Source organism: Ctenopharyngodon idella, chromosome 3 (assembly GCF_019924925.1).
Source record: "Ctenopharyngodon idella isolate HZGC_01 chromosome 3, HZGC01, whole genome shotgun sequence".
In the NCBI taxonomy this organism is placed as follows: Eukaryota; Metazoa; Chordata; class Actinopteri; order Cypriniformes; family Xenocyprididae; genus Ctenopharyngodon; species Ctenopharyngodon idella.
This window is the reverse complement of record NC_067222.1, coordinates 12,963,077-12,986,776: the sequence shown is the minus strand read 5'-3', so window position 1 is coordinate 12,986,776 and position 23,700 is coordinate 12,963,077. Positions and strand designations below refer to the sequence as shown.

General features: G+C 34.8%; 3 protein-coding genes across 67 annotated transcripts in view; 1 reads left to right on the top strand and 2 right to left on the bottom strand.

Moving 5' to 3' along the window:
• Positions 1–23,700, top strand: part of LOC127509830 (uncharacterized) — a 502,366-nt gene that overhangs the window by 216,733 nt on the left and 261,933 nt on the right. For 3 of the 44 annotated variants that reach the window (XM_051888896.1, XM_051888897.1, XM_051888895.1), the window contains exon 5: positions 10,918–11,247. The exons of the other annotated variants lie outside the window; for them this stretch is intronic. In XM_051888896.1, coding sequence (XP_051744856.1) covers positions 10,918–11,247 — 330 coding nt within the window. The remainder of the gene's footprint in view (positions 1–10,917; positions 11,248–23,700) is intronic. 44 annotated transcript variants of the gene reach the window in all.
• Positions 1–23,700, bottom strand: part of LOC127509908 (60 kDa lysophospholipase-like) — a 390,873-nt gene that overhangs the window by 146,681 nt on the left and 220,492 nt on the right. The window lies entirely within an intron of this gene.
• The window catches only part of LOC127509999 (hepatocyte cell adhesion molecule-like), a 220,653-nt gene that overhangs the window by 80,315 nt on the left and 116,638 nt on the right, over positions 1–23,700 (bottom strand). The window lies entirely within an intron of this gene.

Here is a 23,700-nt window from a genome sequence, read left to right as displayed (position 1 = left end):
TCTACTGTCCCGAGCGTCGTTCACACTGGCCCCGGGCCATCGGGCAGTCCTTATTGTCGAGCTCTGCGATTTGAGCTTCAGATGCGCTGAAAGTTTTGAACTTCTGCGGCTAGACCGTATGCGACCGGCCGACCGGATATGATGTATTCTAATCAAAATTATGAGCGCAAAGTTAGATTTACCAATATTTTAACACTTTAACGTTATTCTGTAAACACTATTTCTGTAAAATGGTGGTTATTAATAATTATGAAAAGAAAAAATATTACATAATTATTCAAATCAATTTTTGAATAGCTCTATAAAATCTGCTATGTTTTTATTTTAGATGTATTGAGGGTCATTTGCTTTGTGTGGATATATTCATACATGCATTAACGTTACATTCATTATAATCGTTCAGTTTACCATGGTGAATAAGACGAGGGTCAAGCGCGAGAGGCCAGAGACGAATTTCAACATAATATGCTGATAATATAACTGTCTTCATTTATTCCATTATTTCTCTTGTGGCCGTAGCCTACATATAGTAAAACAAATGAGAATAATAGTATTTCGTGTTAAACATCTTGTTTTTTTTTTTTGTTTTTTTTGTTTTTTTAAAGTCGGCTCGGTGCTTGAAGTAAAGCTGCGCTTAATTTTCATGGATGACTGCAGTGTCAGGAAATATTATACACTCTTAATAATTTTAATTATAGGCCTATAATTCATTGTATAATAGACCTAAAAAGTGTTTAAAACATTTTCAAAGATAGGTAATAGCCTAATCTTTTATTATCCTCACAGCACGTCAGTTATGCGGTGATGCACTATGAAATTATTGCAGGGCAAATTTATTATAATATGAATTTAATAATAAAATAAGCCTAACCTAATAGTAGTAATAATAATAGACTAGAAGAATGTAACAGGCCTACATTAATTGGAAATGCCAAATCCTCTTAATATTGCCAATATTTGATGCTTTTTCTCTGGCTATCATCGATACATGATCATCGGCTGTTGACGCAACCCGGGTTATCGCGGAGGGGACCCCCCGCAGTGTGTGCCCGTCCGCTGCGCCATTGAGTGAGTTGGTAACCTTGCTGAAATCGCACAGTGTATGCCCGCCTTTACCAGCGGCACAGGCAATAACGTCAGCTGCGCGTTCTCGCTCTCTTCTCTCCGACGGCGAAGTGACACAGACACACACCCGCCTTGTAATGCTCATAATTTAAGTCATTCTCGCAGGTTTCGTGCTCACACCAAAAGCGTGTGCACTAATGTGCACACCGGTCAAACCAGTTAACCAATTCGGACTAAAACGCTCCAAACAGTTCGCGTCTCAAGTCAGCACTGATCCACAATTGTCCAAAGTTACTCACTTTCGGACATGCCTGACAGTCCCTCCCCAGCAAACACAATAACGCTATAAAAACGTTTTTTTCACGTTGTGAAAAGGTCGTGATAACGTTTTAATCGGACGTATTTAATACGACAGATGTCGGGTTTTTTTCACGTTATAAATAAATTTTTTCACAACGTTGCAGAAACGTCTTTATAACGTTTTTATCACGTCTGAATGTCTCCTTGCAACGTTTTAAAAACGTACTTACCACGTCCAAACTGGTACTTCACATGCTGCCATCAAAATGTTTTCTTTACAGTGTTCTTTCCAAATAAAATGAATAAAACCATATAAAACAAATATATAAAACAACATATAGTAAGATAAACACATTAAGTGGTGTATTTTATATTTCTTTATAATTCGTCATAAGCTATTATGTCAGTTTACAACAAATTTCTGTAAATCTGAATATTCAGCAGCACGTTTTTTACATTTCACCACCTTACCTGTAGCACAGACCTCTGGTTGTTGTCCATTGTATAAGCCTACGTTATTATATATGTAGGCCTAATAATTTATACTACACACAAATTTTGTCACTCATATTTATTCACAAAAAAGTAACATGATATGAAAAAAATATAAATATGTAAATAAATAAAACACATGAAAATTATGCAATGACTGGCGAATTTCAATATGGGATCATTAACAAATTCCAAGAAATTTCAGAGCACAGATGTTATAACAGAAGAAAAAAACAACAACATTTCATTTGTAAATTGTAAAGTATTTCATTTTAACTAGATACAAATTATTTTATTGCGATTTATTATAATAATTATATTTTAATCTTATTACTTGTTTGCACTAAAACTAATGCTTATATTTTAAGGATTTTTTTCAACACAAATTACAGATATATAGGCATCGGAACTTAAATAGTATATATTACATAATATATAAGAAGTTTATAATGGCTATTATTGTTCAATAAATACCTGATTTTGAGAAAATGTATGTTTACGATTTCTCGATTTTTCAGCGCTTTCATTGCAGGTTACACTGTTGTGCGAGTAGGTGGCAGCTAGGAACTGTCTTAATGAGATAGTAAACCCAAAAATGAAAATTATGTCATTATTATTACTCACCCTCATGCCGTTCTACAATATTAAGACCCAATACTAATATTAGTAGACCCGCTGTACTGTTTTAAACATGTTTTAGTACCTCGGGCACTGAAAGTGTAAATTAAAGGATTAGTTCACTTCAGAAATAAAATTGATAATTGATAATTTACTCACCCCAATGTCATCCAAGATGTTCATGTCTTTCTTTCTTTGGTCGAAAAGAAATGAAGGTTTTTGATGAAAACATTCCAGGATTATTCTCCTTATAGTGGACTTCAATGGCCTCCAAACGGTTGAAGGTCAAAATGACAGTTTCAGTGCAGCTTCAAAGGGCTTTAAATGATACCAGACGAGGAATAAGGGTCTTATCTAGCAAAACGATCGGCCATTTTTTTTAAAAATACAACCGTATATGCTTTATAAACACAAATGAACACCTTGCGAGTGTTTCCGTGTTCTGTATTCTTCAAAAAGCTTACTCTGTATGTCCTACGCCTTCCCTATTCTACTTATGGAACGAACGCAGCACCAAGTAGAATAGGGAAGGTGTAGGATATACAGCGCAAGGTTTTTGAAGAATACGGAACACGGAAACACTCGCAAGGCGATCATTTGTGTTTATAAAGCATATAGAGTTGTATTTTTTAAAAAATGGCAGATCGTTTCCCTAGATAAGACCCTTATTCCTCATCTGGTATAGTTTAAAGCTGCACTGAAACTGTAATTTTGACCTTCAACCATCTGGAGTCCACTATAAGGAGAAAAATCCTGGAATGTTTTCATCAAAAACCTTAATTTTTTTTCTAACGAAGAAAGAAAGACATGAACATCTTGGATGACATGGGGGTGAGTAAATTATCAGGACATTGTCATTAAAAAGTGAACTAATTCTTTAACTTGCTGGCAATGGAGGCCTCACTGAGCCATCGGATTTCAGCAAAAATATTTTAATTTGTGTTCCGAAGATCAATGAAGGTCTTACAGGTGTAGACTGAATCAGTAATTAATGATAATATTTTCATTTTTGGGTAAACTAACTCTTTAAGTGCTGATCCAAACAGTTATAATGCAGAATTCTGTAACCCACTAAATTATGTGACCCTAGTAGGTTATAAGGGTAGGTTATGGAAATTAACCATGATTTAACCATGATTAAAAGCAAAAAAATATAGTCATTGTAGTAATTCCATGGTTACCACAAATGAACCATGGTTTTGCTACAAAAACAGTTTTAACTATGGTATTTGTGTGATTATACAAATGGTAATCAATACGCCAAAAAAACACACATGGTTTTACTATAAATATATAAAACCATGGTTAATTATCAAAAGGGTAGGATTAGGGTTGGGTTTAGTAAAAGGTCAGATTAGGTCAATGCAATGCCTATAGTCATATGATTTGGTGGGTCACAGAATTTGACACACAACACCAGAAAGAAATAAGGTTATAAACAATTGTCTGCATGCACCTAATTCTGAAGCGAACAAATAATATGCTAGTAGACCGCAATCCATATGAGAAGTCTGGTGTTGAAGGTGGATCTGGAACCGATTTCTGTCCAGGTTGTCACAGCATCTCTTGTCTTCACAAACTGCCCTGAAATGCAATTCAAACATCAACAATGATTGTTATTAATATAACGTGAGGCTCTTACATTCACAATGCTCAGTACTTTTTTCATTATCTATCTGTGTCTCATTTTGAATTATGCTGGACCTCGCTGTAGATTGCTGACTGTATACCAAGTGTCCTCAATGCAGAGTTAAACAAGATGGCCATAGAGGACTCAAAAAATATTTGATGAATTTTTTGATCAAAAGTTTATCAAGTATTCAAACTTTAACATGGAAGAATCTAGGAACATAAACAATTTGTCACAGGGCCAACAAAATGTAGCATTCAATGTCAGGTTTATTAAAATAAAAAAATAGAATAGAGGTGAAATGCAGAAAAGAGAGAGTAATATACAGAACATATGTACACCGCATACTTTTAAGTTATATTTCTAATCATCCATTGACAAATTGCCAGCAAATCATTTACAAAACTATCAGAAACTCTAATCCACACATAATATGTGATTAAAAGCCCAAACTTTCATAAATAAGAGCTCAAGTCAATTGTTAGCCTACATCTTATAGTTAGCCTAACGGTTGAGATGCTAACGATCTTTTTCCAAAGACAACAAACCTTTTCTATAAAGACAATATTCAACAGAAGCTTGTCAATTACATGTGTGAAAGTGTCAGGAACAGTTGTATGAATTATTTGTGTAATTTTAGGGCCTAAACTTACCTGAAAGCAGTGAAAATAACAGTGACAGACCGTGCTACTGCTTGTCACTTGTCAGTTGGTTGAGTTGCCGCCCCGTTTCCATGGTGACTCCAATCCGATCGCTCACGCGACTCGAATGTTAAACGCGCACGCCGATTAAAACATGTCAAAAGTTAAGCAGCTAGTGTTTACATATGCATGTAAAGTTAAAACATTACATACTGATGGAGTCAATTACCAGAAAAAGGCCCTGAAACTTGATAACGTATTGTAGGCCTATAGTAGACCTATGTTGGACTACTATCAAACTGTGGAATGAGAATATGAAAGCTGTATTGAGATTGTAAAACAATGTTTGAAGTCAGCTTATATCAGGCTATAGTAATATAATATAGGCATTATATAATATAATATAATATAATAGCTTTAGAATACTTACGTTTTTTTTTTTTTTTTTTTAAACATCAAAAAGTGTAACAAATTAAAACATGTCACACTATGGCAAGCCGTTTTGACTTTTATTCATTCTCAGGATATGAATTCTTGATATAAACAATTCAGTGCTTTATATCAGGAATTACATTTCCTCTAGTAAAAACTAGAATTCTTGATATCTGTAACTGTATTTTCACTAGTGAAATGTCACCATAGACAGCCATTCAAATTCATTTGTTAATATCAAGACTTGATTTCTTACTAGTTAAAAATTCTTACTAGTAAAAATCATAATTTTTGATATCATTAATTACATTGTTACTAGTAAAAATATGAATTTTTTATATATCAAGAATTAAATTGTCACTAGTTGAAATGTCAGTTCTTTATCAACAATTGAATTGCTGCTAGTAAAATTGTTCATTTTTGATATCTGAAAAAGTATTTCTGATATCAGTATAATTTCAGATATCTAAAATGGCTTTCTCACATTCATGATATCAGAAACTAACATTGTTACTAGTACCAATTCAATTATTTATATCAAGAATAGATATTTGCCCTAGTAACAAAGTAATTAATGATATCAAATATTATGATTTTTACTAGTAAGAATTGTATATCTTATGTGATATCAACAATTGAATTTGAATGGCAGCCTATGGTGACATTTCACTAGTGAAAATACAATTACAGATATCAAGAATTTTTTTACTAGTGGAAATGTAATTCCTAATATCAAGAATTTGCATTTTAATTGAATTGTTGATATCAAAATTAACATTGTTACTAGTGGAAATGTAATTCCTGATATAAAGAATTGAATTGTTGATATCAAGAATTCATATCCTGAGAATGAATAAAAGTCAAAATGGCTTGCCATAGTAATTACTTTCGTATTACTGTAAAGATTGGAAACGCAATGAATGGATTGTAAAACTGTCAAACCAAATATTTGTTTTATCAATAATGCATTACATTTTCAGGAACAGCTTATTTAATTTCTAAGTTGAAATAAATCTTGACGTAAACTTTTGCCGTGGTGTTTAAAATGTTTATAATGTGTTAATCAAAACAGTAGAAACGTATTAAACATACTACTGGATACATGCTTTGACTTTTTTAGTTTTGTTTTCGACTATATTCAGGTTGCAGCAGTTCTCAGCTCAGCAAACTTACTCATACTGCTACCACGGTTAGAACTGTTCTCCAATCACCAGTACAGAACTGAAAATTTCTTTTGAAAGTTTCTTGTGGACACGTTCAATACGGAGAATCGATGAGTATGCGTGATGATAGAACAACTGATGCTGTGCTGATACTATGAGCAGCACGGGTGAATCGAACACTTGAACGTTTATTAAAGTTTATTTAATAACAAATAAAACATACTGGATAATGCAAATGCAACTAGTTTTATTAAACAGCATGCAACAACTGTTCAGTGAAAACATGTAAATAAATGTTACTGTTTTTATTGTGTATGTACGGTATATTTGAAGCTTTATGAGCTGGATGGTTTCTGTAAAAAGTTGAAGACTTGTTTTTTCATTAGGCTATATCTTTAAGACACGTTCGCACATCAGTGCTGTATTGGGTGCTTTTACAAAACAAATGTAAGAAACTTATTGGTCCGTGTACTTTTGTGTCCATTCGTTTTTGCTTTTTTAAACCAGAAATGAAATATGGAAAATGCGGTTTCTTTGTTTTTTTTATTTTAACACTGATGAATAGAATTAGCAGATACAAGCTAATTTTCTTTATGCAAGATTATTATTTTGTGAAAATAATATAAATGATATACAACTTGTTTTTTAATATGTAAAAATGCTACATTTAATTTCCAGTGTTTTGCGTCATATACACACAGACGCTAAAGCGCCCTCTATTGCCTGTTCCTCTGGCGTCAATAGAATGACTCGCTTCAAGAGGCTGCCTAAATGACATTGATTAATTTTCATTCGTTAAATTACTATTATTATTATTTTTACATTTATATTTTAACCTAAACATTAAATTTCTAAACCTTATAGCCTCTTGTTTAGCGCTCCAACACATTATCGAGTTCCCGCTTGTGGTCTCAATCCCGTCATTTTGCTTTTTACTCTGTTTTATATGAATAAAGGCCGAAACGACATCTAAATTACTGTGACTTTTTCCTCTGGCTCTGTTAGGTGTTTTATATTGTTTGGAGGTGGAGGTTTGACATGAAATATTTCTCAATTCTCATTGAAAGCAAGCGTTACGGCCGCGTCGCTGGGACATTAACGCTTTACATGGCTTAATCCTACTAAAACAACAACCAGGGAGAAACTATTTTCTCACACATTTTCTTGTCATCAACAGCATCTGCTGAGACAACTGCAACGTTACTGCCCTCCACAGGTCAAAGTAATACACTTAGCAGTGTCTACACTGCAAGAATTATAATAGAGAAGAAGAAGAGAGCTAGTTCAAGATGAGCGTTTACTGTTAAAACGTATATATTTAAAAAAAATAAAAAATAGAAAATGAACGATGGTTTCTCTAGATAAGAGGAACTCGACAGGGTTCGCCAAGCGGGGAACTCAACTGGAGTAAAAGGATGCACGTATCCGGCCCAGGGGGTGGGAGTGGCATTGCAAGCCGACACTAGAACGGGCTCTTCGTGTCTACCGGCTGCTGGAAGCGAGTACACGGGAAGATACCGGTTCTGCACGAAGGCTATAGAATCTAGCGAACGTGTTAGGTGTTGCCCAGCCCGCAGCTCTAGAGATATCTGTCAGCGAGGCGCCGTGCGCCAGCGCCCAGGAAGAGGCCACTCCTCTGGTGGAGTGGGCTCTCAACCAGAGCGGGCAAGGCACGCCCTGGGATTCATACGCCAGGGCGATGGCATCCACTATCCAGTGGGCCATCCTCTGCTTGGAGACAGCCTTCCCCTTCTGCTGGCCTCCGTAACAGACGAGCTGATCTGAGGTCCTGAAGCTTCGCGTTTTGTCCACGTACAGGCGCAGAGCGCGGACGGGACAGAGCAAAGCTAGGGCTGGGTCTGCCTGCTCCGAAGGCAGAGCTTGCAGGTTCTCTACCTGATCTCGAAAGGGAGTGGTAGGAACCTTGGGCACAAATCCAGGCCGGGGTCTCAGGATAACGTCACCGTGCCCGAATTCCAGTTGTTGTTCTGCTGGTATTTTCAGCTGCCGCAGCTGCTGGTGTTTTTTCTATCGTTACAAAGTCTCTGAACTACAAAAGCAAATGAGTAAGTATTACGGCTGATACAGCAAGAGGAAAAACACTGAGCTTTATTGTAGTACAGTACAGATTAAATGTATAATACGATTTTTCACAATCAAAATTTCTACCTTTTTAGCAGTTCTACTTGTGGTTGATTTAGTGCAGTAATCAGTGATTTGTGTGATTGATCGGAGTTGAGCTGAATTACATTAATAATACTGAATCTCTGTCTGTTTAAAATGCTGAAGATCTTTTGATTATGTATTTCGTGTAGTTTTGTTCTTTTGCTATCGAAGGTTGAGCAATTTAGCAGAAACAGCCCTAAAATCATCCTGCTGTCCTTTTTCTGTCATTTTGAGTTTTATTGGTTCTGCCTGAGCTCTTCATTCATTTAGACATCATAGACTATTAAAGGATTAGTTCACTTTCAAATAAAAATTTCCTGATAATTTACTCACCCCCATGTCATCCAAGATGTCCATGTCCTTCTTTCTTCAGTTGAAAAGAAATGAAGGTTTTTGATGAAAACATTCCAGGATTATTCTCCTTATAGTGGACTTCAATGGCCTCCAAACGGTTGAAGGTCAAAATGTCAGTTTCAGTGCAGCTTCAAAGGGCTTTAAACGATACCAGACGAGGAATAAGGGTCTTATCTAGCAAAACGATCGGCCATTTTTTTTAAAAATACAACCGTATATGCTTTATAAACACAAATGATCGCCTTGCAAGTGGTTCCGCCTTCCGTATTCTTCAAAAAGTTTACGCTGTATGTCCTACGCCTTCCCTATTCTACTTATGTAATGAACACAGCGCCAGTTCCAGATGTATTTCTTTCTCCTTAATTTCTTTTCGACTGAAGAAAGAAGGACATGGACATTTTGGATGACATGGGGGTGAGTAAATTATCAGGAAAATTTTATTTGAAAGTGAACTAATCCTTTAATACAGAAACTCTAAACTGAAAAACAAGAAAATGCCAAGAGAGTTTGCATGTCTATTACCACATCATCTCTAGTCAGTTAGTGTTATTTGTCCCTATAAAGACTGAGATACTTTATTCTAAAATATAAATTCTGTCATCATTAGTCCAGCTTTATCATTGAAAACAGGAGCACTTTACACAGTAGTTTTTAGAGCTCATGTTTCTCAAACAAGTGGTAAGTGTCATCTGTCTAAAAGTATCATGTGACTTGTTTACGCGCTTATTGGAAGTCTTAAGGCGTGTGATGGTTTGTATGTAAACAGACAGAAATATGAGTAATTATTCACTGATTGTTTTCCCCTTCACTAAAGCTTTCAAAAAGCAACACAAAAGGTATTTGGGCACAAACAGACCACCAGATTACCTGTCGTCAATGACAGAGGGAATTAGTTGTTGAATGTTTCATAGGTGAACTTGATGCGTTTTGACTATGAAAAATAAGATTTATGAAAAGATTTTGAGAAAACAATCCCTTAAGTTGCACACAAAGCCATCATATGGGTTCAGAAGACTTGTAGCAGATGAACTGCATTTCTTGTGTGTTTAAATATCATTTCTGAGCTTTGTGAAGGCCAATGATAAACTGTCCTTACATTGTAAAGAGCTGCAGGAAAACTCTTCAGAATCTGGTCATTCATTTGAAGAACGTGAGGGCTAGTAAATAATGACAGAATGTAACAATGAGTGTGTACTTAAAACAGATGTTTATCTTTAATATAGCAAAATATTGAATGAACAGTTTACAAACAAGTTTGTTCCTTTGACTAAAACCAGATTTTTTTTTTTCAGTGCTAATTCAGTGGTGAATTATTAAAGGGTTAGTTCAGCCAAAAATGAAATTTCTGTCATTAATTACTCACCATCATGTCGTTCCAAACCTGTAAGACCTTCGTTCATCTTCAGAACACACATTAAGATATTTTTGATGAAATCTGTGTTTTCTGTCCCTCCATTCACAGTTTACACAACTACCATTTTCAAGATCCAGAACACTAGTGAAGACATCATTAAAGTAATCCATGTGACTCCAGTGGTTTGACCTCAATTTTATGAAGTAGCATGAGTGCTTTGTTTGCACAAAAAACATAATTTATGACTTTATTTATGAAATATTAATCTCCAATATGTGTTTGCGCGATAAATTGAGGATAAACCACTGGTGTCTCATGGATTATTTTAATGATGTCTTCACTAGTGTTCTGGACCTTGAAAACGGTAGTTATGTGGACTGTCAATGAGGGACAGAAAGCTCTCAGATTTCATCAAAAAGATCTTCATTTGTGTTCTGAAAGTGAACAAAAGTTACGGGTGTGGAATGACATGAGGGTAATTAAGTGACAATTTTCATTTTGTGTGAACTAACCCTCTAACAAATTAATGTATGTTAACATGCAACATTATTGCATTGTTGCAGATCTTTAGTTAGAAGTCATCAAATGATGAAGTGATTATTAGAAGCACATGAAGAGTCACACAGTATCCTCTCAGTTCTTCAGTTCACTCTCTTACAATCTCCTCTTTTCTCTGTTTCTGTGTGCTGCTGTGACATGAAGTGAAGACAGTCATGGAGGGAGAATCTTTCATCCTAACCCCTGGCATTGAAATAAACAAAGATGATCAGATACAGTGGCTGTTTGGAGGTGAAAAGAAGATGACTCTCATAGCTGAAATCCAAAGAGGGACTGGAGAGATCACTGTTCATGATGGGAGATTCAAAGAGAGACTGAAGATGGATAAGAATACTGGATCTCTGACCATCACAAACACCAGAACTGAAGACGCAGGAGTCTATAAACTGAAGATCAGAGGCGGCAGACTTGTACAGAACTTGTGCAGCAGACTTGTACAGAACTTGAACAAAAGATTCATCGTTTCTGTCAGGGGTGAGTCACTTAATGTTATAATGATTACATTCTTCCACATACATTCAGTTTTTTCTGTAGGTAATTTAGTGATATGTTGTATGTCATGTCCTTTGAAACGCCATCAGTTTATAGGTACACTTGCATAGAGTCAGGTATTTGGTAGACATTTGGTCAGCATATTGTATACATTATTTGAATAACAGTTGTTTTCAATGCAGCTATGAGGAACAATGTGAAGTTTTAGTCAAGCTCTTAATTTAGCAATGCTAAACAGCAATAAATTAATTTTGAAGCTTGGTTTGTTTTGGATGTGTACAGTAGATACCAGTATTGGCTCCTGACCATAAATTTAGCTGGGGTAGATTCTGGGTTACAGCGCTAGATTAAGCTTTTACATTGTAATTGCTGAACACATGCAGACAGTCTTTTGTATTCGTGTGTCCTTGCATAATTCAGCCTGAGGGTGGCGTTCTAATGTGGATTGACTGGCTGTAAGTGCACACACTCATCAATCTGCAAGTTTCTATCCAAAGTTGTGAATTAACTTGAAAAATTGGAATATTGCATAAAACATTTGCGAATAAAGCACCGTTTCCATCCAACGAGTTAAAGAGAACAAAATTGTCACTTCCTGATTAACTGGCACTAAATATCACTAAGTAAAGTATGAGAAGCCACTGAATATAATAATTTTCATATATAATAAATTAAGTGCACCTCAGAGCAAGCAGACGAAACACAATAAATGTGGTCATTACTTTCAGAGGTGGATGCCAGCTGTTTGGGAACGCAGTTGTGTAAGGCAGTTCTGAATACAGAAATATTTTGAGGACAGACATTGTTCAGGCATTTCAGAATGACCACAACAACATTTCTGACGCTGTGCAACAATATCGGTCTGCTGGCTAGTCAAGTTATGCCATTACATCACGCAAAGTCACATGACTTTTTTTTGACGTGCATGGAGGAATTTGGTAAATGTGCTTCAATCTCCCATTATTTGCACAAATCAAAACCACCTTAAGTGAGTGTACAAACTTTTTTGCAAATTAGGGTTCCATCACTCATTTCTGATGCGATACTTCAAAATGCGCATAAAAACGGTGATGGAAACAGCTATAGTTATCTTGAGCTGAATACTGACATTGTTTTCTGTAGAGCTGCTTTATAGCTGAACTTTGTTGTTTCATAATTGTTGAATTTTTGTGACTGACATTATTTTATTTAATGTGAAGCTGCTTTAAAACAATCTGTATTGTATAAAGTGCTAATTAATTTGACTTATCTTAAGGATAAATTCTCTCACTAATTTGCTAAGCTACTCCACACATCTTCCTGTTAAAGAAGAAGACGTGTTCACCATCTAACTAGATATGATAGTCTGATATACACAATCCTGATGCAGACTGATATACTCTAGGTTTGAGAATTCCCGGTTGCCCGGTGACTGATATGGTCTGCTCAAATTTCTGTGTAAAAACACAATGCAGCCTACAGTAGATAATGTCTGTTCAGATGCATGCTGTGACAATGGACAGGCCTGTGTCACCTCTGAGCAGCATGAGGGTAGGGACACACCAAACTGACGCCACAGAAAGCACTGATGAAAGCTGACTGTGTTGTCGCCTTGGGTCATAGTGCATCAAAAGCTGCGCTATTAATTTACTTGTTTCACATTTCACTTTCTATTTACTCATTTAGGCTATTTAATATTTAATTAACATTATTATCACAGGAAATGTGAACCGTTGTCCATCCTTTGGCAATTGGTGATAAAGAAAAATGTCACGTCACAATATTGGAATTTTTTCCATTTTAAACCATGAAGATGAGTCAGTGGGTATCACAAAGGCAATGTGCAAACTTCGCACGAGAATTATGCCGATCCCCAGTCAATTATTCACTATAGCTTTACAGAAAATAAAAGTAAAAGCGGCGAGCTTTCGGTGCATATTCCCTGAGACAATGAGAGATAAATCCTACTTCAACATGATGGTAACGGTAGGATATGTCTTAATTTATTTTCTTTATATTTCTCTTGTGGCCCATATACTGTACGTAGTGAAAAAAAATGAGAAGAGAAGTATTTCGTATTGACTGAATATTGCAGTGTTCGGACACATTATAGACTATTAATAATTTTAATTATAGGCCTATAATTAAATGTCTTTAAATCATTTTCAGTGAGGAGTAAACTAATCTATCAAATCTTTTATTATCCTCGAAGTGCGTCGGTTATGCGGTGATGCGCTATGAAATAGTCTGTTGCGCCAAATGAATTTTAATATCAATTTAATAATAAAAGTAGGCCTACCCTAATAATAATAATAATAATAATAATTTAATATATAAATTGGAAATGCTAAATCCTCTTGATATCCATAGCTGATGCTTTTTATCTATGGAAACATATGGTCAGTTGGCGCAACCCAGCATGGGGGTTTATCGTGGATATTTCAAACGTATAGTGTGAGCAGTCAAGTCACGTCTCGACCATCGGACCGCAGTGTGAAGCTGCCTTTCCACTGCACACGACGGCCGTTGGACCGGAAGTCATTCGTTTCCACTGGAGAGTAGTACGGGGGCTGCGTGGAGTTCTGATCATATGCGAATGCGGAAATATCGGATACGATTCAGGGCTCAATGCTAAGGATTTTTTTTGGCCCGGGCGGGCCAGTGGTTCAAATTTTTACTTGCCCCTCAAAAATTTTCACTGACCCCACAACAAAAAAATTAATAAAGTAAAAGAAAAGAAAAGAAAAGAAAATAGGCCTATAAAATAAGCCTATAGATTGTTTTTGATGCATGTAACCTTAATAAATAGGGTTATGACACCAAAAGCTACTAGATTAACTCACTTAAGTTTTAAATATTGTTAGACAAATAAACAGTAAGTAATAAAATAGGAACAAATAATCAAATTATGAGTAATATCAAAAATAAATACAACAGAACAAGCATATAAATGAAATAAACAGCTTTTCAAGTTTTTCATGTAGGTTTAAACAGGAGATTTTCAGGTAGCCTACAGAAATCTATGTATAGCTAACTATATAACTATAGATTAAATTGTATTAAAGTTAATCAGTCGAGCAGTTACAGATGCATAAATAATGTTTTGAAATGCTGAAAATATAAAACGTTAAATACTGTTATTTGAAATTACTTAAAAAATGAAAAGACACTTTAAAGGATTCACTTTCAAATAAAATTTCCCTGATAATTTACTCACTCCATGTCATCCAAGATGTTCATGTCTTTCTTTCTTCAGTGGAAAAGAAAGAATCCACTATAAGGAGAATAATCCTGAAATGTTTTCATCAAAAACCTTCATTTCTTTTCGACTGACGAAAGAAAGACATGAACATCTTGGATGACATGGGGGTGAGTAAATTATCAGGAAAATTTTATTTTAAGACCTCCTGTGGTGAAAATCAAGTTTTTAATGTTGTTTATATGTCTATGTAGTATTTTTAATATGCTTTAAGACAAACCATGTGCAAATTCATAAGTCAGCACCATTGCTGAGTATTTTATGTTTGAAACTGCAGTAAACCAGAAATCGGTGGTGTTTGTGACGTCACACTGTATTAATTTATTTTAATTAATGACAGAACCGCAAGGGCTGTGCCAAGTGTGCGAGCGCATAGGGGCTCGCACCAAAGTAAAGTGACAGCTAACTTGAAGTAGGCTAAAGCCTATAAAGTTCATGTTTTTGTCCTTCGAAATATTTTAATACTATAAAACATAGCTAAAACAATATTGCTCTGAGCGCGTGACCGCGATTCATATTCAGTCAGTGTGGCATCGCTCGCCAAGTTCTGAGAGAGCTATTCAGTCCATTATAAATTCTGATTTTGGCCGCCTCTGGAATGGATCAAACCATAGATATAAGCCTACCTGATGAGTTCAAGTAAATATGATGGAAATCTGCGCTCATTCAAGGATGCGCATTTATTTCCTGTACGGAGAAGGCACGGGCGCCTGCAGGATCTCATCTGAATGTTGTTGTTTTTTTTTTTAATCTGAAAACTCCAAAAAGCAACGAAATTGTCAAACATCCATTTGGCGCATGTTCACAGAGGAAAACTGCTGCTTGTTCTCTCGATACTGTCTGTTTCACTGAGAAATCGCTTCAGGTGATTCAGTGAGAGAGCAGTCCAAACGTTTAGCAAAGGCGTTTTACCAATTCATAATTTAAAACAATTTAAGCGTCAGAAATGAAACTGAATATACGAAGCGAAGCAAGCTTTTTTCTTAAATATCCACAACACAAACAACAAATTGCTTGTCACTATAGCAACAGTAGACTCTCCGAGCTGGTGCGAGCGAGTGGAGGCGGGGCTAATTTGCATATTCATTGATCCGTGTATATTAAATGAGGCAAGGGTGTAGAGTTACATTCAAGCTATTTTAAGGCATGAAGAAATTTTTTTTCACTTGAATTTTTTTTTAAATATGTCATTTTGGTGATCAAAGATGAGTTTTAAGGGATAAAATAATTGACTACAGGGGGATTTTAAAAGTGGACTAATCCTTTAAACGCGAAATTAAACCCGCGAATGTCATTGAGATTCAACCGATTCATTCATTCAAGCGGCTGATTAATTCAGGAGTGTTGCTCAGAGACACAAAACAATTCTGTGGACTTTGGAACTATTTTCGTAGGCAAAATACAGTGAAACAGGCGATTTGGTGTCTAAAATCTAAGTCACTTTATTAGGTTCTTGTTCATTAAACTGTACGCTGTATAAAACCAGTATCACATTTGTAATAATGCTGATATTTGGACAAAAACGGCGCTCTTTGTTTAATATTGGTTAACTACATTAAATTATATAAATATGAAAGATATACAGGGTCATTTTTGTCCCTTATCTTGAATTCTGATGCATTATAAATGCATTTTAAATCACGCAGTGAAAGCGTGCACTCTAATTATGCACGCGCACTAGTCTAACCTACTAGACTACATCACGTAGTGCATGCGTGCACGCAATGTGTGTGTTTTTGTTTGGTTTTTGTAAAGTGAGGGACATGCTCGATAATTTCAGATCGTTAAATCAATAATTATGATATCATAGACGATATATATCGCACACCCTACATGACTGGCCCGATCGGGCAAGTGGCCATTCCGTCTACTGTCCCGAGCGTCGTTCACACTGGCCCCGGGCCATCGGGCAGTCCTTATTGTCGAGCCCTGCGATTCGAGCTTCAGATGCGCTGAAAGTTTTGAACTTCTGCGGCTAGACCGTATGCGACCGGCCGACCGGATATGATGTATTCTAATCAAAATTATGAGCGCAAAGTTAGATTTACCAATATTTTAACACTTTAACGTTATTCTGTAAACACTATTTCTGTAAAATGGTGGTTATTAATAATTATGAAAAGAAAAAATATTACATAATTATTCAAATCAATTTTTGAATAGCTCTATAAAATCTGCTATGTTTTTATTTTAGATGTATTGAGGGTCATTTGCTTTGTGTGGATATATTCATACATGCATTAACGTTACATTCATTATAATCGTTCAGTTTACCATGGTGAATAAGCCGAGGGTCAAGCGCGAGAGGCCAGAGACGAATTTCAACATAATATGCTGATAATATAACTGTCTTCATTTATTCCATTATTTCTCTTGTGGCCGTAGCCTACATATAGTAAAACAAATGAGAATAATAGTATTTCGTATTAAACATCTTGTTTTTTTGTTTTTTTTTTAAAGTCGGCTCGGTGCTTGAAGTAAAGCTGCGCTTAATTTTCATGGATGACTGCAGTGTCAGGAAATATTATACACTCTTAATAATTTTAATTATAGGCCTATAATTCATTGTATAATAGACCTAAAAAAGTGTTTAAAACATTTTCAAAGATAGGTAATAGCCTAATCTTTTATTATCCTCACAGCACGTCAGTTATGCGGTGATGCACTATGAAATTATTGCAGGGCAAATTTATTATAATATGAATTTAATAATAAAATAAGCCTAACCTAATAGTAGTAATAATAATAGACTAGAAGAATGTAACAGGCCTACATTAATTGGAAATGCCAAATCCTCTTAATATTGCCAATATTTGATGCTTTTTCTCTGGCTATCATCGATACATGATCATCGGCTGTTGACGCAACCCGGGTTATCGCGGAGGGGACCCCCCGCAGTGTGTGCCCGTCCGCTGCGCCATTGAGTGAGTTGGTAACCTTGCTGAAATCGCACAGTGTATGCCCGCCTTTACCAGCGGCACAGGCAATAACGTCAGCTGCGCGTTCTCGCTCTCTTCTCTCCGACGGCGAAGTGACACAGACACACACCCGCCTTGTAATGCTCATAATTTAAGTCATTCTCGCAGGTTTCGTGCTCACACCAAAAGCGTGTGCACTAATGTGCACACCGGTCAAACCAGTTAACCAATTCGGACTAAAACGCTCCAAACAGTTCGCGTCTCAAGTCAGCACTGATCCACAATTGTCCAAAGTTACTCACTTTCGGACATGCCTGACAGTCCCTCCCCAGCAAACACAATAACGCTATAAAAACGTTTTTTTCACGTTGTGAAAAGGTCGTGATAACGTTTTAATCGGACGTATTTAATACGACAGATGTCGGGTTTTTTTCACGTTATAAATAAATTTTTTCACAACGTTGCAGAAACGTCTTTATAACGTTTTTATCACGTCTGAATGTCTCCTTGCAACGTTTTAAAAACGTACTTACCACGTCCAAACTGGTACTTCACATGCTGCCATCAAAATGTTTTCTTTACAGTGTTCTTTCCAAATAAAATGAATAAAACCATATAAAACAAATATATAAAACAACATATAGTAAGATAAACACATTAAGTGGTGTATTTTATATTTCTTTATAATTCGTCATAAGCTATTATGTCAGTTTACAACAAATTTCTGTAAATCTGAATATTCAGCAGCACGTTTTTTACATTTCACCACCTTACCTGTAGCACAGACCTCTGGTTGTTGTCCATTGTATAAGCCTACGTTATTATATATGTAGGCCTAATAATTTATACTACACACAAATTTTGTCACTCATATTTATTCACAAAAAAGTAACATGATATGAAAAAAATATAAATATGTAAATAAATAAAACACATGAAAATTATGCAATGACTGGCGAATTTCAATATGGGATCATTAACAAATTCCAAGAAATTTCAGAGCACAGATGTTATAACAGAAGAAAAAAACAACAACATTTCATTTGTAAATTGTAAAGTATTTCATTTTAACTAGATACAAATTATTTTATTGCGATTTATTATAATAATTATATTTTAATCTTATTACTTGTTTGCACTAAAACTAATGCTTATATTTTAAGGATTTTTTTCAACACAAATTACAGATATATAGGCATCGGAACTTAAATAGTATATATTACATAATATATAAGAAGTTTATAATGGCTATTATTGTTCAATAAATACCTGATTTTGAGAAAATGTATGTTTACGATTTCTCGATTTTTCAGCGCTTTCATTGCAGGTTACACTGTTGTGCGAGTAGGTGGCAGCTAGGAACTGTCTTAATGAGATAGTAAACCCAAAAATGAAAATTATGTCATTATTATTACTCACCCTCATGCCGTTCTACAATATTAAGACCCAATACTAATATTAGTAGACCCGCTGTACTGTTTTAAACATGTTTTAGTACCTCGGGCACTGAAAGTGTAAATTAAAGGATTAGTTCACTTCAGAATTAAAATTGATAATTGATAATTTACTCACCCCCATGTCATCCAAGATGTTCATGTCTTTCTTTCTTTGGTCGAAAAGAAATGAAGGTTTTTGATGAAAACATTCCAGGATTATTCTCCTTATAGTGGACTTCAATGGCCTCCAAACGGTTGAAGGTCAAAATGACAGTTTCAGTGCAGCTTCAAAGGGCTTTAAATGATAGCAGACGAGGAATAAGGGTCTTATCTAGCAAAACGATCTGCCATTTTTTTTAAAAATACAACCGTATATGCTTTATAAACACAAATGATCACCTTGCGAGTGTTTCCGTGTTCTGTATTCTTCAAAAAGCTTACTCTGTATGTCCTACGCCTTCCCTATTCTACTTATGGAACGAACGCAGCGCCAAGTAGAATAGGGAAGGTGTAGGATATACAGCGTAAGGTTTTTGAAGAATATGGAACACGGAAACACTCGCAAGGCGATCATTTGTGTTTATAAAGCATATAGAGTTGTATTTTTAAAAAAATGGCAGATCGTTTCCCTAGATAAGACCCTTATTCCTCATCTGGTATAGTTTAAAGCTGCACTGAAACTGTAATTTTGACCTTCAACCATCTGGAGTCCACTATAAGGAGAAAAATCCTGGAATGTTTTCATCAAAAACCTTAATTTTTTTTCTAACGAAGAAAGAAAGACATGAACATCTTGGATGACATGGGGGTGAGTAAATTATCAGGACATTGTCATTAAAAAGTGAACTAATTCTTTAACTTGCTGGCAATGGAGGCCTCACTGAGCCATCGGATTTCAGCAAAAATATTTTAATTTGTGTTCCGAAAATCAATGAAGGTCTTACAGGTGTAGACTGAATCAGTAATTAATGATAATATTTTCATTTTTGGGTAAACTAACTCTTTAAGTGCTGATCCAAACAGTTATAATGCAGAATTCTGTAACCCACTAAATTATGTGACCCTAGTAGGTTATAAGGGTAGGTTATGGAAATTAACCATGATTTAACCATGATTAAAAGCAAAAAAATATAGTCATTGTAGTAATTCCATGGTTACCACAAATGAACCATGGTTTTGCTACAAAAACAGTTTTAACTATGGTATTTGTGTGATTATACAAATGGTAATCAATACGCCAAAAAAACACACATGGTTTTACTATAAATATATAAAACCATGGTTAATTATCAAAAGGGTAGGATTAGGGTTGGGTTTAGTAAAAGGTCAGATTAGGTCAATGCAATGCCTATAGTCATATGATTTGGTGGGTCACAGAATTCGACACACAACACCAGAAAGAAATAAGGTTATAAACAATTGTCTGCATGCACCTAATTCTGAAGCGAACAAATAATAGAGATTGCTGACTGTATACCAAGTGTCCTCAATGCAGAGTTAAACAAGATGGCCATAGAGGACTCAAAAAATATTTGATGAATTTTTTGATCAAAAGTTTATCAAGTATTCAAACTTTAACATGGAAGAATCTAGGAACATAAACAATTTGTCACAGGGCCAACAAAATGTAGCATTCAGTGTCAGGTTTATTAAAATAAAAAAATAGAATAGAGGTGAAATGCAGAAAAGAGAGAGTAATATACAGAACATATGTACACCGCATACTTTTAAGTTATATTTCTAATCATCCATTGACAAATTGCCAGCAAATCATTTACAAAACTATTAGAAACTCTAATCCACACATAATATGTGATTAAAAGCCCAAACTTTCATAAATAAGAGCTCAAGTCAATTGTTAGCCTACATCTTATAGTTAGCCTAACGGTTGAGATGCTAACGATCTTTTTCCAAAGACAACAAACCTTTTCTATAAAGACAATATTCAACAGAAGCTTGTCAATTACATGTGTGAAAGTGTCAGGAACAGTTGTATGAATTATTTGTGTAATTTTAGGGCCTAAACTTACCTGAAAGCAGTGAAAATAACAGTGACAGACCGTGCTACTGCTTGTCACTTGTCAGTTGGTTGAGTTGCCGCCCCGTTTCCATGGTGACTCCAATCCGATCGCTCACGCGACTCGAATGTTAAACGCGCACGCCGATTAAAACATGTCAAAAGTTAAGCAGCTAGTGTTTACATATGCATGTAAAGTTAAAACATTACATACTGATGGAGTCAATTACCAGAAAAAGGCCCTGAAACTTGATAACGTATTGTAGGCCTATAGTAGACCTATGTTGGACTACTATCAAACTGTGGAATGAGAATATGAAAGCTGTATTGAGATTGTAAAACAATGTTTGAAGTCAGTTTATATCAGCCTATAGTAATATAATATAGGCATAATATAATATAATATATTATAATAGCTTTAGAATACTTACATTTTCTTTTTTTTTTTCTTGACTAAAGAAAATGTTTTATATATACCAAAAATGATAAACGTGGTGTAGAAGTAAAAGTAGGCTATAGGCTATTGGAGAAAAAAAAAAAACACAGAATGTGCGCGTTTTGGCCCTAGCATAGTCTTTGTTTTGACATGGTTGTATTTTGGTACTGTCATGACGTTTTTTTAAACGTCGTATTCCAACGTGCAGATCACGTTATTTTAACACCTGAATAAAACGTCTCCCAAAAGTTGCAATTTGGTAAAGTTTCGTTTTCGTAGTAGACAAACGTGATATTAACATTTTTTTAACTACTTAAAGAAAACATACCAGCTTGGTATTTTCACAACATTTTTAAAACGTGTTATTTTGGTTACATTATTATTATTATTTTTTTTTAAAAAAACGTTTTTAAAACGTTGTACTACAACATTACAACCAAAATACAACATTGTGAAAAATTTCCAAATCGAAATAAACCAATATATTGGAGTATATGTTACTCTAGTAACTCAAACACACAGCGTGAACGTAGACAGGCTGTGCTGAGAGAACTGATGAGAAGCTGATACTGAGCAAGCGTGTAGTGTACGGTACAGCGGCTCTCGAATCACCAGTACAGAACTGAGAGCTGCTTCTTTCAGACATGTTCGACATACTGAGAACCGACAAGCCGAGCATGCGTGTAATTTCTTCAGAAGGATGAAATGCATGTTTTTTTTTTTTTTTTGTTTGTTTTTTAAACATTAAAAAGTGTAACAAATTAAAACATGTCACACTATGGCAAGCCGTTTTGACTTTTATTCATTCTCAGGATATGAATTCTTGATATAAACAATTCAGTGCTTTATATCAGGAATTACATTTCCTCTAGTAAAAACTAGAATTCTTGATATCTGTAACTGTATTTTCACTAGTGAAATGTCACCATAGACAGCCATTCAAATTCATTTGTTAATATCAAGACTTGATTTCTTACTAGTTAAAAATTCTTACTAGTAAAAATCATAATTTTTGATATCATTAATTACATTGTTACTAGTAAAAATGTGAATTTTTGATATCAAGAATTAAATTGTCACTAGTTGAAATGTCAGTTCTTTATCAACAATTGAATTGCTGCTAGTAAAATTGTTCATTTTTGATATCTGAAAAAGTATTTCTGATATCAGTATAATTTCAGATATCTAAAATGGCTTTCTCACATTCATGATATCAGAAACTAACATTGTTACTAGTACCAATTCAATTATTTATATCAAGAATAGATATTTGCCCTAGTAACAAAGTAATTAATGATATCAAAAATTATGATTTTTACTAGTAAGAATTGTATATCTTATGTGATATCAACAATTGAATTTGAATGGCAGCCTATGGTGACATTTCACTAGTGAAAATACAATTACAGATATCAAGAATTTTTTTACTAGTGGAAATGTAATTCCTCATATCAAGAATTTGCATTTTAATTGAATTGTTGATATCAAAATTAACATTGTTACTAGTGGAAATGTAATTCCTGATATAAAGAATTGAATTGTTGATATCAAGAATTCATATCCTGAGAATGAATAAAAGTCAAAATGGCTTGCCATAGTAATTACTTTCGTATTACTGTAAAGATTGGAAAGACAGAATCCAGTCACAAATAGAACTTACTGTATAAAGCGGAATGTCACAGAATTTAGCAATTTTTGGATGAGTAAATCAAAAGTAGGGCTATACAATGAATCAGATATAGATACGGACTAGTGTCTGTGAATATTAAAGCTAAAAAAAGACTAGTATTGAAATCTGAAGTCTGTATGAAAGAGCGCCGCATTTTCGTCTACACATACTGAAGCACACATGATGCTCGCGATGATTTCAGTGTCTGCTGTCTGTCTCACTCACATGAACTTCATCTGCAGAGCTGCTCTTAGAGTCACTTTATGAACATTTCACCATTTAATTTGATAAAACTAATCGACATTTGTCATATCATATACACAGGAAGTCAAACGTCTTCACTATTCTGTCAAAATAAAAGTTCGGTATAACTTGAAATAACAGAAATATACTATTGTACAATCGAGTGTACTTCGATTAATAGAGATAATAATAATAATAACACTGTTTATTACACAAACTCAAAGGTCTTCATTGAAATTACAGATATTGCACAGTAAAAATGTAGCCTACTTATTAATATTATTAATTTAATTAAATTAATTTGATTTTGTTTTAAACTAAATTGTTAGCTTTATAAACTATTTGTCCTTACAATGTTTATATAATATATTCCCTGTACTCCTGACAGTAAAATATGCCAAAAAAAAATGTACTGTGACATACCGTGAAACCGCTAGAATCTTAAATCTGTATGACTTTTTTTTTTTTTTTTTTCGTC